At 46.2% G+C, this 17,912-nt stretch overlaps 1 protein-coding gene across 2 annotated transcripts; it reads left to right on the forward strand.

Annotated features, from left to right (window-relative positions):
• Positions 1-271: 271 nt before the first annotated feature.
• On the forward strand, positions 272-17,120 carry SLC25A43 (solute carrier family 25 member 43). Of its 2 annotated transcripts, XM_052673359.1 has the most exons (5): positions 272-566; positions 1,939-2,180; positions 3,077-3,249; positions 14,220-14,354; positions 15,380-17,120. In XM_052673359.1, exons 1-5 carry the CDS (start codon positions 295-297, stop codon positions 15,581-15,583), a joined length of 1,026 nt encoding a protein of 341 aa, XP_052529319.1. In that variant the 5' UTR covers positions 272-294; the 3' UTR covers positions 15,584-17,120. The 2 variants fall into 2 exon arrangements, with proteins under 2 accessions (XP_052529319.1, XP_052529320.1); XM_052673360.1 differs by lacking the exon at positions 272-566 and having other exon boundaries at positions 886-2,180; positions 3,077-3,264.
• The last annotated feature ends 792 nt before the right edge of the window (positions 17,121-17,912 follow it).

A 17,912-nucleotide genomic window follows, 5' to 3' on the forward strand; every position in this document is an offset into this window, starting at 1 on the left:
TCTTTTAGTGCGTTTTGGGTGATTATCGTTTTCACCGGGGATTCGCGTTACCCGTTACTCTTTTGGACGTATTCTTTGAACGACTTCTTCTCATTCAGAACTTGAACCTACCACTGCCGCACCGCCCCGCACCGCCCGGCCGGCCGTGAGCCGCCCTCGTCGAGCCCCCCCTTCTTCGCTCGGCTGCGCTCGCTCCGCTCCGCCCGGCCAAGCCGGACCGGGCACGGCCCGCAGCACCGCCCCACGGAGGCCGCACCCCTCCGGACGGCGGCGCCGCGCAGCCCCGCGGGGGCCATGGCCACCTGGCGGCGGGACAGGCGGCTGAGCGGCCCGCAGCGGTTGTGCTGTGCGGGGCTGGCGGGCGCGCTGAGCCTCAGCCTGACGGCGCCGCTGGAGCTGCTGACGGTGCTGGCGCAGGTGGGCACCCGGCACTGCGAGCGGGGGCTGCTCGGCGCCGGGCGCGGCCTGTGCCGCACCGAGGGCTTGCGGGCCCTGTGGAAGGGGAACCTCACCGCCTGCCTGCGGCTCTACCCCTACAGCGCGCTGCAGCTCGCCGCCTCCCGCCGGTAAGCGGGGAGAGGGTGCCCGGGCCGGGCCGCGCTCGGAGGGAGCGGGGGGGCACCGCTGTGAGCGCTCTGCGTGCGGGGCTCCGCGGGGCCGCTGCTGGAGGCGTGCGGTGCGTGCCGCTGGGTCCGGCTGAGCCCTGGGGCCGCCCGGAGCGCAGCTGTAGCGCTGCTCGCTCCTCAGTGCGGCGCTTCGGTCATCCGGACATCAGAAAGGAAGTCGGGATTCGGATCTTTCCCTCTCCTGCTGTTCGGTTCCCGTCGTTCTTGAAGGTGATGCGCCGCCTTACTCGCTTTAACGTCTCCGTGCCGGTGCTGACTCGGCAGCAGGTCGCGCGGCGGTTCGGGCCCTGGGAGCTGGGGGTTCTGCCGCTCGCAGCGCTACGGCTCGTTTCTCGTTCCGTTGTGCTTTTGAGGGCGGCTGCGTGCAGGCGGAGTGCTGCAGGCACGGGACGGGTAGCTGCGGGGATCCGGCACGCAGCGCAAAGTGCAGCACACGTGGAACAGCGTCGGCTGAGCGAGCAGCGGCTTGTATGTTGTTGTCGGTTGTTTTGCCCTGGATGAACGAAAAAAGCGCTTCAGAGACAGAACAGCAGGCACGGGGCTTCTCAGAAGGCCCTGTGATGGATGCCTTGTGAGAAAAGCTGGAGACCCGCTTCTCTGTCGGACAGCTGGTGGCAGAGCTTTTCGTACGGGCTGCTTCTCCGTTACGGTGATTTTCAGCCTGTAGATAAACTGGCGTTCTGTGGATGAAAAGCACTTTGGAAATTTCTTGCCAAGCAAAGAAGTAAACTGGGGGAAGTGGCTCCTCGCTGTATCTTTGCAGCTTTTGTTGTTGTTGAATTGGTGCTCTGGTTCTTCACAATGGGAAATTGCAACTCTCTGCGTGTTCAATGTTGTTCAGTGTGTGCTGGGTACTGTGGTGCAGGTGGAGCTACACAAGCTGCCCTCAGAAAGCTCCTTCAGATACTGGAAGCATCTGAGCTCATGAAGGCTGCAGGTAAAGTGAATGGCATGTGGGAGCTGTGCACTCCAGCCACTGACCTTGCTGTTGACTCCTACTTCTGTGTTTCTGCGAGAGCTCTTGGGCATGTTGTTTTTATTCCGCTTGTGTTTTCCGTCCCTATGTTCTGATTCACAGAGACCTGATGCTTGTATGGTGTTAGAGAAGACAGGGAGGTCTTGGATTCGGTACTTACTGAGGTTTCATCTCCTGCTACTGGAGGAGCTTGTGAGCAGAACAATTACATGGGATCATATTCTACAATTCTAATTGTATCAAGAATGATCTGCCTTCTTATTTCATGGTGGTTTTTTTTCTTTCTTTCTGTTGCCATTTGCCGTTAATGATATCTCTTTTATGCTTTTACTGTAGACTTGTTATACTTTTCACGGATGAGTTGGGCCATATTTCCCACTGGAGAGCTATCATAGCAGGAAGTTTGGCTGGCATGGTTGCAACTGTTGTGACTTACCCTACCGATGTAATTAAAACCCGGCTTATTGTGCAGAACCGACTGGAGCCATCTTATGAAGGAATTCTTCATGCTTTTTACAAAATTTATCACCAAGAAGGACTTCTTGCACTTTATCGTGGTGTAACGCCAGCTATATTAGGTAAAATAATCTTGGGGAAAATGACCTAATTGCACACTGTTTATTGTAGCTATATCATGCGTTTGCTTGCTCACTTGATTTCAAAACAAATGGCAATGTTGCTCCATGGAAGGCATGTGGGTTTACAAGGCACAACAATACTGATCTTTGCTGCTGTTTTATTCCTTCAAATTATGACCCAAATCGTTGCATTTCTGCATGGTTAAGCACTGTCAAAATAGTTTCCTTTTGTAGGTAATGCAGTTGTGCCTCAGGTGCAGGATTTCTCTTGTTTAACTCTTCAAAAAATGTAAGCATGCCATATCTGTGATTCCTGTCAGGGTTCGTCTCCCTGGCTGCTTAGTGAGACCACTGTGAGCAGCAGTGTGTAATCAGCATGAAGATTAGTGATAGTTTCTCTTTACATGAAACAGCTATTTAATTATTTTCCCTCAACAACTTTTTAAAATGCCATTGGATTTCATCTGCTTTTTCATAACGGAATGTTTAAAAAAAAAATCTGTAGTTATAATGTGGAATTGCACTATGAAATTTAGGAGAGCAGAAAGCAAGCAGGAGAGGACAGAAGCGTTCTTCATCTGCTTGACAGAAGAGGCAGCTCTGTTTACCCATACAGGTGCTGGGGTTGGGTTGGACCACAGATGGAGCTTGTTGCAGAAGAGCTGTCTTGTTGTGAGACTTGACAATTTTAGTGTGCAAATATGTACCAATATGTCACCATGCCTAGATGCTAAACTGTGAGGGTTTGATGGCAGTTTTCTAAGTACTGATCTAATTTGAGCAGTGTGACCGGTAGGCTGGCAGCAGTTTGTACTGTCCATCTAGGCTATGTAATGAGAGCTGTTTTCTTCGTGCACAGTGTGCTAATATCAACCTCTGCGTGGTTTGCTTTCTAGGTGCCGTCCCATTTTCCATGGGCTCATTCTTTGTTTACATCAATCTGGACAGAATCTGGCGAGAACCCGTAGTTTGTTTTACTCCCCTTCAGAACTTCATAAATGGCTGTGTAGCAGCTGCTGTGGCACAGACGCTTTCTTTCCCCTTTGAGACTGTCAAGAGGAAAATGCAGGTACAAAACGCTGATGTTGCTGTACTTTGTTAGAGGAGCCTGTTTCGGGAGCTTGGGATGAGGATAGCCATTACTGCCTTGTTTCTCGTACCACATAGGCTACAGATGCTCTGGTTTAGGTGGGTTGTGTTTTTGTCTTGTCTTTGCTTTTAAATATCTGAAAATTCATTGTTTTGAGACTGTTGTTACACTTTGAATGTAGGTTTGAGTATGCCATGTGATTTGTGTTTCCTTTCGGACTCTGTCACTAGCTTTATTACTTCTTCATATAGTTCTGTCAAATTCTCACCCTTCAGAGCTGGCAAATCTTCTGTCTAATACAAGCATTTCATTCATTTGGTATTAGCTAGGATGAATGAGATCCGTGCCATTTCCAGTTTTGGTGTGTCTGCTGTTTATGCCTGGCATATGTGTGGGTAATCAGAAGAAACTTGCTCAGCACATATTAAATCTGAAGGATCAGAACCATCCCGACTCTTCTTTCTGACTTCTGTAGTTAATGGAACTTCACAGTTGCTCCCATTATCTTGCTGCTTCTTTTTCCTGAAAGTTTAGTCATAATGGTTAAAAACCAAACCAAACAAAAACCTTCACATCCTACAGCTTCTGTCTCGTTGCCATAATTCATTTGATGCTGTCATCTTTGTCATCTTTTCATTAGAGCTTCACCAGTGAGTGACAGTGAATAGCTGTCATTCTTTGGTGGCTATTTGGCTATGGCATGTGAATTCCTTCTTTCAGCCCAGTTCAGGGAACTGTAAACTTAACAGAAAGCTTTTGTGTTCTTATCCGAAACAATGTCGTTTTGTGTGGCAGCATTTTAGAATCTCCCTTCCCCCATCCCCTGGTGGCTGAGTCACAAGCTAGCAAAAGGTCATCGAGGCTGTGAATTCCCCTCTTCTTCTCCAAGGTTCCCTTTTTCAGACAGAGCTTAGATCCAGTATCACAGAAGCATTCAGTTTCCCTCTTTCCACCTTGTAAAAAAGGACTTCAGCAGAAGTCTTTTTTGAGACCAGCTCTTGTAGGTGATGTGTGCAAAAGGTAAACTTTAAGCTGAGCCCATCGAGTATCTCATAAAACATCTCAGGTAAGAAGCAGGTTCTGGTCATGAAAATGGGTTATTTTTTCAGCTGTATAAATGGGTCTACGAAAATCAGTTGCCTCCTATAACTCTTCCTTTACTGTTAATGCTGAGGTTCACAGCAGTGTTGTTGACTGAAGAAGAAAACATGTAACTGTTTCCCTTTTAATCTTTTTCTATTGATGTTCAGTTACTTAAACGTTCAGTTACTCGGTTTTCGTAATCGCTTCAGCAGTTCCAGGAGTGAGTGGTGTGATGTTCTGTGTCCAGCCTTGTCTCCATAGCCAAGGGGGGCATCATTCATCTTGTTGCCACTAGGCTGTGCTCTTTTGCCAATGGGATGCTTAAAACGCCTGATATTTCCAGAATAAGGAATTGGATTAACTTCCTAAATATGTAGGAAATAGATATGTTAAAATCTGTCCGAAGCAAAGAAATGTTCAGTGACAGAGAGTTTTTTTCCTCATAGATGTGTTGCAACAACTGAATAGCAATTTCCCAAGCTTAAAGAGGCAACACCTGTCCAGCAGTTTATTCTGACAGCATGGGAGAATGCAGCTGTCAAGATGTGACAGCCTATAAGTCATCTGGTACTGAAGGTGACTCACATAGGCCTGTCTGGAAATGAGATCCTTTGAAAATTGTGCCCAAGCTGATATAAAGCAGGGAATGGATCTCCTGTAACATGATCCAAGAAGTGTTTTTCACGGTTAGCATCAGGGTGTTGCTCAGCCTTGCAAGGGTCAGCTCTTCAGTGTGCATGCGTGCTGGTCTGCTCAGCCTGGAGGGAGATGGTCAGAAAGCAGGAATGATCAGAGCAGCAGCAGGATGGGTATCATGCAAAGGGGCATGAGAAAGGAGAGAATAAAGCAGGGAAAAACAGAGCTTTGAGGCATTTCAGCGTTCCATAGAGAACAGGGGAACACATATCTCTGAGTTCTTGTTTTCCTCAGCCATTTTATTCTGCTCAGCTTCCATTCAACAATTCCATTTTCTAGCTGATAAGAAGAGGGGTGTCCCAAAGCCTTTAGCCACTGTTGAAACTCGTATGAGTTTCCTTCTTGGTTTTGAAGCCATAAGCACTAGTTTTGTGTATGGAGAGGAACCCTGCATGTTGTAGAGGTTGTAGATGAAGGCAGCACATAGCCAAAGACAACTTCCAGTGACCCCACTGGTGATGAAGAAGCAGGTTACAAGGCAGTCTCAGGAGCTTCAGAAACTAGGCTGTCTTGTCTGATACTGGCACTGAACACAAGCCTGAGCCCAAAACATGCAGTTCAGATCTTTACCTGACATACTGGTAGTCTTGGAAGAGTTGGCTCCATGTGTCTCCAGGTCCAGAAAAGCAAGAATTGTTTGCAAAGATGCAAAATAATATTGCTATGAGAGGAAGCATAAGTACTATTTCTAGCCTCTGTTGCAATCGTTTTGCTTCATCCTTTCTCATTTTACGTATCTGACTCCTACAGTCCTTATGTCAGCAGCTTCTGTCATTGGCATCTGTGGGAACAGAATCGGCCCGTCAGCAGATGGTTCTCTCTCTTTGCTTTGGTGATGATTTATGATGTCAGTTTTTCTCTGTAACCATGGTTTCTTCCTTGTCTGCTGCTAGAATTATCTTTATCATGTTTATTTTTTTCTCCAAAGATGCTTTGTTTGGTAAATGAGCTTGATTGACTTTCTTAAATGAGACATTAATTAATGTGGTTGAGCCTTACTGAATGTGAGCGCTCTCTGTTGTGACTGTCCTAATTTTATTCCTTTGTCTTCCTTTTTTTGCTTTGCTCCTGATTGGAAGTTAGAGAATTAAGAGGTACTGTGTGCATGTTTCAGCATGGAATACGGCTGTTGTTGTGCATCTGTAGAAGGGGGATATGGAAGAAGAGGGTTGTTCAGAGGGACATATTGCAGTAAATACTTTCCTGATTCATGCTTTTTCAGCTTCTGACACTTACGATCTGTGTATCCTTCTGACTGTTATTCTTGCCTTTCCTTTCTCATTTCACAGTATCTTAAGTGCTGTTCAGTTTTACCTTGTCAGCTTATTTAAGTGCATACAAGAAAACTTCTAAGCCTGGAAATACCTGCCTGTAAAGGAGCCTGTGTCTTAGGGAAGCACTGGTAATATTCTTCTCCTTTCCCACGTCATCTTTTTGTCTGCGATGACTTTCTGGAGTGCTCAGTACACTGAGCTCTGGTATTTCAGCCAAGAAGGTTGGATTTAGAGCTTTACATGCCATGCAGAATATTATTAATACACTGACAGCAGCCCTAGGCTGTGTGCAGAGCTCAGTATCTATAAACATGCTAGAGGGCCGTGCAAACCTAATACTCAAGTTTGGCCTTTCCTTCTCTGCATGTGGCCTCAGTGGTAGGCTCAGCTGCCCCTGGCTGGCACTTCTCAGCTTTCACTACACGTTGATGTGTGACTTGGGTGGTATGGGGAGGCAAAATGCACAAGGATGGCCCTAAAGTCTTGTGAGTCATCAGTTGTTACAGGTACCTCTCACCTGCCCATGTGAAGAAACTTTGCATGCATTGCAGAAGTTCTGTCCTGTGCTTGCATTTTGCTGGTATTGTTTATTTTAATTTCTGTAACTAAAAGTTGTCTGCACTCTCTTTTTTTTGCAGTAGATGTTACTCAGGGACAGCCATCAAACTCTTGTAAAATAAAATAAACATACTACACTAAAGGATTTGGCACATTTGAGGACATCTCTCAGTGTAAGGTGTTCAGTATGTCTGATCCTCCTGTTCTAAAATCCAGGCTGTGAATTCCCTCTGCCGCTGTAAACAAGCAGGTTTGTTGTTCTTGGTTAGCATAAAGTGCTGCCATGCATCTCCCAGGAAGTGGCCTCTGTTCAGACAGAAGTGGATCAGTCAGACCTCAGCTGCCTGTAAATCTGCAGCACAGGAAGGGAAGAGAGGTTGTCAATGACTTGGGATTTGTTTATTTTTTTTGCTCCTTTGGAACACAGGATGCAGGTGTGAAATTTGTTGTAAATGATGGAAATGCTTTGAGTTCTTTGTAACCTAAAAAATCAGAGGTGCTGGCATGGCAGCCTCGGGGAGCTCGCAAGCTGCTTTACCCTGCTGTGTGTGAGATCTGTGGTGCTCTCAGATGGGAATTTGTTACTGGAGCCATGACCCGGTTTAAAAATAAAAAGTGCCTTTTGGGTCATGTGGTTCACATGACATCTCAGAAGCATACGTGCTGTGAGACTTTGTGCAGGGAGACCGTGTAGCAGTGAACTGCACAGGAGCCTGAGTCTTGAAAATGTTCAGAGATGGATTTGGGAACAAATTCCGTAGTGTGTGAGACAGCAAGGAGCAATATTGCCACCTTTAGTTATGATTTCCTGTTGAAGTAAGGCTTCTATAGTAAGGATTCTGCTGTTGGTCCTTGCCCCTGGTAACTTTTGATCCTGCTGTCTGATTTCAACTCAACAGAGGTTTCACTGATACTAATTTCCTTCAAATTGTGTGAAAGCGAGTGCACAGATAGAAATCAAATTCCAAAACTCTTGTACCTGAGGGGGAAGTGGCAATGTGAATTCCTGCCTTTCTTCTCCCCATGATCTCACGCTCCTCTTCCCCTTGCTGCCAGGTTTCAGGACTGCATGTTCTGGGTGTTACTTCAACTTAGGACCTGCCTGGCTGCCCTGTTAACCAGTAGTTACTAAAAATCAGATTCTGGTTTTGGTAAAATCCCTTCCTTTGTCCCTGTGTCCTTCTCCCCCTATGCCCCTAATGCTTTCAGCTTCTGGCATTTTTATTGTTTCAGTGTTGCAACAAAGATGTTTCACACCACAGTCTCTGAGGGTATTGCAGGGTTAGTGCCCTGCTGCTTTGGGAAGTGCTGGTTGGAATACACAGCAAGACAGTGCCTGAGAACAGCTGCATGAGAGCACTGCGGGCCTTGCATGCTGTAACAGCTTCAGGTAGCTTTTGTCCATCTGAACTAACCTCTAACATGTTTCTCTCCAATCCTCAGACTTCCCTAGGAGAGAAATGCAGGCATGCTGCCTGTGAAGCCAAAATGCTGAATAGTGCCAGTGGAAAAACTGGATAAGAGGGGAAATGGTAAATAAGGCTTAGAAGTAGAACTGCGCTGATGTAACATCCAGGTCTGCCTTGGGCCAGCCTGCTGCTGCTGTGGGTCTTTAACCCTGTTCATCCAGGGAACTGTGCTGTGCTAATGCTTGCTGCAAGCTGGATTACAGCAAGAGCTTAGCAGTGCAGCACAGTGATCTCCCAGAAGGAAGCAGGAGAGCACGCTGTGCCCAGCTGGTTGTGGGAGGAAGGCAGGGTTAGGGCTGTGGCAGTTGTGGCCCCATCGCTTTCAGCAGGGAGATGGCCGTGTTTCCAGAGCAGCAGCCACCACTCTTATCCCCTGAGTGCCCTGTATTGGTTTGCAGCATGTCTGTGCTTGGAATGATGCAGGAGCTAAAACTTTGTGGATACTCCTCTTTTATATCCGATTTATTCTGATACATTTATTCTGTACCTCATCCATGTAATGGACAATGCAAATACGTCCACAGAAAAGCCTCAATCCTTTAGAAACATTAATTTTCTCCTGAATTCCTCCAAAGACAGGGGGAGATGTAGGAACTCGTGTTGCTTTTTGCTGTGTTGTGCGTAGAAACAAGCTAGCCTGCCTGCAGGTTTATGCCATTTAGAAAATCACTGCTCATGTACATGAAATCTGTGCTCCTGTTTGTAAGGCTTGAGCTGAATCATCACCACGTGTTTGAAATGAGCCCAAAGCCTCTGTGTGAGGAGTTTGCACTGCCACCTTGAGGAAAGAGAGCTCTGTATTCTTTATCCAAGATTTCTTTCTAGCACAAAGAAGTTAAGAGCAGGAGAAGATCGCATCCAGTAGCAAGGAAGGGATTCTGCAGCAGAGCACAGAACCTCAGGATACAACAGGCTTGGCAGTGGCGTGTTTAGAGCTGGGGCAAACTCTTTCGAGCAGACAGTAAACTGTTTTGCATCCTCAGTGCCAATAATTTCAGCAAGGCAGAGAGATTTGGCCCGAGTTCAGGTTGCAGAGGAAAGGACAACATGTTCTTAGAGTGCAGGAAGCTGTCAGTCAGCTGCTTTGCTGTGATGTGCTGGAAATGATTGCCTTCTCCTGACTGGTCATTGTTTGCCTTACTGCATGCCTGGGGACCTTCACTTTATGTTCCCATGCAGGGGTAAGTCAGTATTACTGGACCAACAGCACGGAAAAGACTGTCACACCCAGGTAAGGCTGTCTTTCAGGAAGGGAGATTGACTTGCCTGGTACTTTACATTTTCCCCCCAGTATTAATACTTGTTCACATCTCAGTTATCTCTTATTTGAGTTGTTTATGATAAGCACTCAGTCTCCGCCTGAGTGAAGTTTCTGTTGACTGTAGTAGCATTAACCTGAATGAAAACTGCAATGTTTGTCCTTCAGTTTCCTTTGAACTGCAATTACACCTTGCCTCTTGCTAGTGTCCTCATTAATGCAGGCTGCAAACACAAAGACTTCTTATTATAGCTTCCAGATTAAGAGCATGAACTTGTGTGCTGTGTTGTAAAATGCTTTCCTGTCTTTTTGAGTTTCTTCTGGTAATGGATCAAACGTGTAGGACTCCAAATCTCTTGAAAATGGATAAATAACACAAAAATTGTAGTGCATCTGCCATCAGAGTAGCATACCTCCTGTGGTAGCTGTAGCACTGCATAGTAGTACTGCTGTAGGATCTAGTAGTACTGCTGTAGTGTGCCATCAGTTCTGTGCAGTCAAAAGGGGAAAAAATCAGCTTTGTACCAATGAAGTTTTTAGAAACATGAAGAGGAAGGGGAAAAGTATGTTAAATAAAGAGAAGTATTTCCAAATAGTCACTATTAACTTGTAAATTCAGATAGTGGCAAACCAAATAGTCCTGAACCATGTGTAGGAATGTTGTATCTGCAAAGGGAGGGCGGGGAATATGTGCCTGCATTCTGCTTTATCCCTCTCTTGCTGCTGAGAGCCTCGGGAAGATTAAAATGGTTGTTCTTTGGGTGGCACAGGTCTCACTGCAGCTGCAGTGGACTACATCAGTGGTCCAGTGCTAAGAGGAATAAGAAGTAGGGGGCTGGGGTAGCTCGTGGAGGTAGAAACCTTTAGAAGGATGTGTGAGGTTAGTTCCCAGTGTGGCTTTGTTCTGGCACCCAGCTCATGCTGCTGACAGAGGGAGAGTTGGGATCTGAGAAGTCTGTAGGTAACCATTAACTTCAGCCAGAGTTTTGTTGCAGGGCTTCCCCCTTATTTAAATGGTTTGTGTTTTTATAAAAAATATAATAAATATGTATAAATAAATATAATATAATAAAATACCTGAGTGCTGGCCAAAGGGTCTCTTCATGTGAGCCTCCAGCTCGCAGGTTGTCAGAGCAGAACAGACTGCTTCTTTGGCATGGATCACAGTGACTCCTTAGACTTGGAGGCCTCTGGATCCTGAAAGGCCCAGTTTTTCGGAGCAGATAGAGCCAACTGTGCACCAGATGTGTTCTAATCAGTAGTGCAACCCAGCATTCATCGGTGTAACAAGATGAGTGGCCTAGCCCTGTCACTGCTCTGCCCGACACCTGAACTCTGCTGTCAGTGCAGTGAGCTGTACGGTGTCTCCCACCTTCTGCAGCAAGAAAGAAGCATGTCTGGTTAGAATGAAGTCCTTAAAGTGTTGGTAACAAAAAGCTCTCTCTTCAGCTGCCCGTAATGCTGGAATGTCGGAAGAGGGGAAGGAAGCCGCTATGAGCTGTCTGGTTTGAAATGTGTCTCAAAGCTGATCGTTTTGGAATGAGATTTGTTTGTGTATGTGACAGTAGGTTTCTGAGAAGAGGTGGAGAAACTCGTCTGATCAGTTTGGTTACTGCCATTTTCCTGCTCTGCTGCCATAGGGTGGTTGTGAGGGTTGTACTGTTGCAAACGTGCTTAAGTGATACGCAACCACCCAAAACCCACAGCCATCTTTTTTATTATTATTATTAAAAACAGTGGCAAATGAAACATCTTCCCCTCCCCCCCCTTTAATTTGTCTTTTATTAATACATTCTGTGTTTATTTATCTGTGCTCCATAATACCGAATCCTTAACTGTGCACTCATGTAACTTTTAGATTATTTTTTTTTTGCAGTAGGTGACTGCAGTTCTGTGGACAGTTGCTGCTTATGTCTGTGCTCTTAGGAACACACTGCCCCCAGAACGCAGGAGGCCTGGCAAAGCACGCTTTGTCCCATGGCCTGAAATCTTGAAAATGGCTGTAACCATAGTGAATGTTACTCTAAGCAGTCTTTCAGAAAATTTCTTAAGAGATCACAGTCTGTGGGCAAATCAGAAACCTGAGGCTTTGACTTACCTGTGCCTTTTTAACTGCGTTCTGGTTGTGTTTGCTGCACGCAGACCCTTACTGAATGCGGGCACTGGTGTTGTAGGCAGGAGTGCCATCATCAGAATCAATCTGTATGTGCCTTTGCGTTGGATGCAGTAAGTAAGGGGATTAAGTTAAACTCCTGCAGTTAATTCTGGCAGGTCATGCCCTGCCTACCACAAAAGGACTTAAAAAGGAAGGAAGGTCCACGTCAGTAGCATTCCTGCTTTCCCGAAGCCTTTCAGAAAGTTGTTCCCCTTCACAATGTTGCTGCCTGTACCTTTTACCATAAGAGCTTGTGACACTGGCTCGTAGGCCAGAAAAAAGAACAAGATTTTGATTCCAGCTCTCCTATGACCACTGTTGCGTTATTAAGGGTATTTCCATCATTTGGGCACTCATCTAAGCATCCCTGGTGGTAATGGCACCATTCTTAGCGGAACTGATCCCTGAAATCTCAGTTGCAGCATTCAGCATCTTCTACAGTATAGTCATGAAAGTCTTCATAGAGCAGTTTCTCAATTACTGTATTTCTTTCTGTGGGATTTAGCTATTGCTTTTTAAACTCTTACTACCCTGTAAGTGAAAAAGCCAAGCAGACAGCTTCCTTGTAGCAGGAGAGCAGAAGTGAACATGTGCATGAACCTAGGCTACTAGAGTAGCTCTGTTACCTTGATCTTTCTGTAAAGGCAGGGCTGGTAATACCATAAAGTCCTGTCAGTTAAATCCCATCACATCTGCTTCTCTGAACATAAACCAGAGGCTGTGGGAACTTGCCCCAGAGATGGGAATTACAGACAGTGATAGCCCCGTGGAATGGAAAGGCCAAGGAAGACACAAAGGGGATAAGTGATGAGAGCAGTTCAGCTGCTCTTTCCCCAGAAATGTGATCCCTCTCTTGCAAGTTAGGTGTACGCTGTTGAAAAAAGTTCAGAGAGAACTTCTGCTTCCTTTTGCTTCAAGTGTAAAAGACCACGGATTCATCCTCAGCCCTATTTGTGTGTGGGATAAAAGAGCCAGGACATGACCAAGGAGATCCAGAAGCCACCAGATAAGAATGTAGTGAAAGCATACTGCCTGCTGTCTTAGTGCAGACAGCTGCTTTCCTAAACTCACCTCCCAGAGGTGTTCCTATCAGAACAAATGGTATATTTTCACCTGTAACCTGCTCTCAGGAGTGTTTCACATGCATTTTAATTGTATACAAAAATATTGGGGGATTGAAGTCTGAAGAAGGCTTGTGCAGTTTTTGTGGGGGAGGCCATTTGTTTTTGGCTTGTTTGAATTTGTTGTTGTTGTTTATTTTTTCATTTGCTTCTAAAGTTTAGCTGTAGACTTGCCAGCAATGCAACGGGATACAATAACCTTTAAACCATTTGATTAGCAGCTTCTCTGGTGTATCTGGAGCACGAGTCTTGAGCTCTTTTCACTTTTACCGTCCAAGTTGCCAAGTATTTGAAATGCTAGAGCTCAGGCATGTAGAAAATTCATCACCACTTGTCGGTTAACAAGAGGCTTGTCATCACGGGCTTAGCAACTCTGAGAGGCTGCGGGTTAGTTTGACCAAGCAAGGAAGAAAGGCTATATGTGGTGTTTCAACAGTATCTCTATTCACCAACCGATCAGTGGTACTTGTCCTGTTCTTAGCAAACTGCTGCCCTGTGATGATCAGCTCTATGTACCGATCGTCAAGTTGTATCCTGGGGTCCCCTCATGCTCCTGTGAGGTATGTGGGTATGAGCGAGAGCCTGATGTGCCAATGCAGAACAAACCCACAGCTTGCTGCATGTGCACAGATGGGCGAGGATGGGATTATTCAAGGTCAAGTTGTCCTGTCTGTGCTAACACAGTGGGAGATTAACGAAGGAAGGATTTTGCTGTTAAAAATGACACACTACACTTCCTCCATGTGAATCAAGGCAGCGTACGCTGCAGTTGGAAATGTAGCATCAGTCCAGCAGGATGTTCTCAAGCTGATGCTAGCTGGTTTGGGCGAGCTGAGCACGTAGCAAAGGTACCAGAACACAGGCACCAGCTGCTTGCCTACAGCCCTCAGCAGGCTCATACAGCCTGTGCTGAGATGTGTTCCATCTCTGCTGTTGCTCCGCAGTGCATAGTGCAGTTTGCTCTTCTCATTGCAGTGTAAGCTGCCTGAGCAGACAGACTCAAGGCAGCATGCTCCTGCTTTATCAGACTTACAGGAAGGCCCAGTGGTATTCAGAGCCAACCCTGGGCTTCCAGCCCACTGGTCCTCTGCTGCCAGGGTTCTGAAATGCCTTCCCAGATGTGAGCAGTGACATGGCACAAAAGGAAATCCTGGTGGAAATTACTGCTCCCTTTCATACCTCTCAGAGAGTGAAATCACGCTCTGCTCAGTTTGTGAAGGCAAAATAGTTGATACTTCTTGATTAACAGAAGAACCAGGATGGAGAAGACATTTATTTTTCTTTACGCCAGTTTTCCTCTGCTTGCTGTGAACCCTCTGGCTGTGTCTTGAACAGGCGCAGAGTCCGTGGCTCCCTCACTGTGGCATGGTGGATGTCCATTTCACAGGCATGGCTGACTGCTTCCGGCAAACCGTGAAGAACAAAGGTGTGCTCGGGCTTTGGAGCGGCCTCACACCCAGCCTGCTCAAGGTGAGCTTTGGTTTTCAGCGCTGAACTAAGGCACGCTCTCGCACAACTGAAGTCATAAAGCATGTGGCAACCCTCCATACTTATTAGTGGCTTATAGATGACAAAGGCAGTCACAGCGCAGGTATAACCTCAGGCAGGCTATAAGCCAGCCTTGGATCACAGGTTTGGTTGTATTTCTGTAGGTGCGAGTTCAGATTCTTTATGTGACTTCTTTCAAGTTCATTTGAATGCCCTTAGGAAAGGGAGGTTTCTAACACACAAGCCAGAGTATGGATGGGGGACAGCTAGTGATGTGCTTAAAGCAGCTAACCGAGTTCTGCTTTTCATCTGAGCTCCAGTAATTTGACAGACTGTACCTAGCTATAACAAAAATAGCTCTTGCATTAACCACTCCCACAGAAGTCAAAAGCTGCATTTTGCAGTGAGCTAGTAGTGCATGCACACCAGTTATGCAGCCCTTACAGAGATGAAAACGTGAAATAAAACACGATAGCTTAAACATAAGGTTAGTTAGATAGATACATTGTACAGTGCTGCACTGAGGATTACCTGTACAGGATACTACTGGTCAGCTGATGAGTGGTAACTGAGCATAACTAGTAGTGGTGGCTGGGCTATGGCTGGCCCTGCCTTGGCTGGTATAAGGCCATGTAGCACCAGGGCTGCTCATTTTGCACAGGGAAAAAGAAGATTGTTCAGTCATTCTGCTTTATGAAGAATTAAGTCCATGTTTCCTATTAGGATTTGCTGAGGTTGCTTAGGATTTGCTGAGATATTTTGGAAGTTGTGATGACTTACAGTCTAGCACAGACCTTGTTCCTCATGGTGTTATAGAATTAGCTGTGCGCAAGTAGCAAACTCCTCAGCATGATGCAGGTGCAAACCAAGTCTGAGGAGAGTCTAACTTCACGTAAATGAGCACAGTTTTGTTAGCAGATCACATCAAACCTGAAATTCTAGAAGTTTTCCTTTATGAAAGCATTTAAGAATACTATAACACACTGCTTTATTTTTTTTTTAATCAGATTGTTCCATACTTTGGTGTTATGTTTAGCACCTTTGAATTCTGCAAGCGGGTCTGTCTGTACAGAAATGGTTATATTGAATCTCCTTTGAGTTACAAGCTGACTCCTGGGGTGGATCAGAGTTTGCTGCCTCAAGAACTGAGAGAATTAAAGCGCCTCCGAAGAGAAAACTTCGAGCCAAGGAAATCAGCTCTTGAAAACTGACAGGAGAGCATCCATTGGAGAAGCCTTTTCTTCAGAAACTTTGCAAGAAAGACATGCTGAACTGCAGGTACCAGCATCTCAGCAAGGTGCATGGCTGTAGTGCTGAGACTACAGGATGCAGGGGATGAATAAACCTCTTATCTCATTTGCTGAATGGATGCACACAATAAAAGTAATAAGCATACACCAAGGAGGAGAGATGCAACTCGTCTGAACATACGGTATGCTATTGCAGCTTGAACTGACGCTATTCTAGGTGCTTCTCAGTGCTGGATAGCCACTTTAAGATAAACCACTTGGAGAGAATGAAAACTGAGACAAGTACAGATTGCATCTTCAAAACATTAAGAAAGTTCAGATTGGATTTTTTTAAAGTACCCTGTGATAAGAAGTCATCAAAAAATGGTAAGCAGACTAGATAGACAAATGCAAGCAATTCTACTGAAATCTCCTCTTTAGTGATAACGGGTGGATGTGGCATTCTGCAGATGCAGAATTATCCTCAGCTCATTCACACTCCAGAATCCACTCTTCCATTTTTGAGACTTCCTTAAGAATAATGATTTTGTACATGTCTTTGGCACAGCAGTAAAAATAAGCTGCTGCAATTGTGTTTTTGCTAATAGACTGTAACACACTGGAATGACAATCTTTTAAACGTAGGTGCTTACTGGGAATCTTTTTCCCTTTCTCCTGTGTACGTGAGTTATTTCAGGCTTAGGAAAAAAGTTTTCCTGAAAATTTCTAACTAAAATATCTTCTGAAAAATGCAGACCTTAAGTGTGTAAGCTATTTCAGAGCCACGAGCCTTACGATGTTTCTCAGTATTCTCAAAGTTCTATTTTTATGCTAAACTACTTCTCAGTCCTTGTGCACAGACCCTTGTGCTGCTCAGAACTTGCCTGCAGCAGAGCACCATGCACACGTCCTCTCATTTTCCCTCTTGAACTTCTGCAGTCCGGGATCCGCAGCACTTCTTTAGGTTGGAAGCTCAGCACAACCACCAGGTTCTCACTGGTGCCACTGCCCTCTCACCAGGCTCTTTCAAGCAATGTAATACCATTATGTGAGATAACTTTAACACCTGCTTTGCCCCTGGCTCTGATTGTTGACGTACCCCACAGCTGAGGTCTTGTGGTATCTCCAGCAATGGACTCGCTGTGTACTGCTGTGATGGTTGGTTTTCTTCTCAGAGAGAAGCACGGGTGTTGATAGCAAAACTCAGTATGGTAGGGAGCAGTCCTTGTGGCTTGTGAGCAAGATGGAGGCTGTAAGTATTCCTGGCTCTCATCAGTCTGCCTAGTGAAGGTGTTCCTCTGTGCCTCAGTTTCCCCATCTGCAGTGTCATAACAATACTGATGTTTATTTGATGTGTGTGAGTAAGGAAACGTGACTTGTGAGCAAGTTGGGGAAGCACTGATTTCTGAACAATGCTCTTATCTGTTCAAAGCATAGTACTCGGATTTTTTGGTGTGTTTTTTTTTTAACTGATGTTGTATTTCTAAATAGATGTTAAAGATTGAATGATGCATATAAATATTCGCTCACCTCTTTAAACCTCTTAAGAGTCAAGCGAGTCAACAAGGTACCTCTTGTTTGTGATATGCCACTGACACCTCTGTGTTCATTAACTTTGTATCAGCCAAGCCTCTCCATGTGTGATTGCATCTTCTTAGAAGGAAGAGCTGGGGAGCCACAGGCTCCTGAGTCTGAACTCATGGAGCAGGTCCTCCTGGAAGAGATGTTAAGGCACTCGGAAGGTGAGGTTGGTCTCTCCTATGAAGAAAGTCTGAGGGAGCTGGGCTTGTTCAGCATGGAGAAGAGACGGCTCTGGGGAGACCTCATTGCAGCCTTACAGTGCTTGAGAGGAGCTGACAGTGATAGGACGAAGGGCTTTAACCTAAAGGAGGGGAAATTGTGGCCGGATGTCAGAAATAACTTTCTGCAGGCCCTGGCACTGCTGCCCAGAGCTGTGTGCACCCAGCCTGCAGTGGGATGGGTGGGCTGGGCCCTGGGCAGCCTGAGCAGGGGGGCAGCCAGCCTATGGCAGGGGCTGGAGGAGCTGTAAGGTGCTGTGATTCTGTGAGAAACCCCTCCGCAAGGTAACAAAACTATTTCACGGAGCACTCAACCAACCTGCTTCCACTGCACGTTACGTGGTGCGTGGCAACGGGGACCGAGGTCACGGAGCGGCCGTGGGCGCTGTGCGGCGGCGGCGTGCGCGTGTCTGCTTGCCGGCCCGCCGCCGTGCCCGAGGCCGAGTGACGCGGAGCAGCGCCGCGGCCGTTGACGCGGCGGGAGCTCACGGAGGGCCGCTTTCAGCCCGCGG

Source organism: Tympanuchus pallidicinctus, unplaced genomic scaffold, assembly GCF_026119805.1.
Source record: "Tympanuchus pallidicinctus isolate F22 unplaced genomic scaffold, pur_lepc_1.0 scaffold13, whole genome shotgun sequence".
Taxonomy (NCBI): domain Eukaryota; kingdom Metazoa; phylum Chordata; class Aves; order Galliformes; family Phasianidae; genus Tympanuchus; species Tympanuchus pallidicinctus.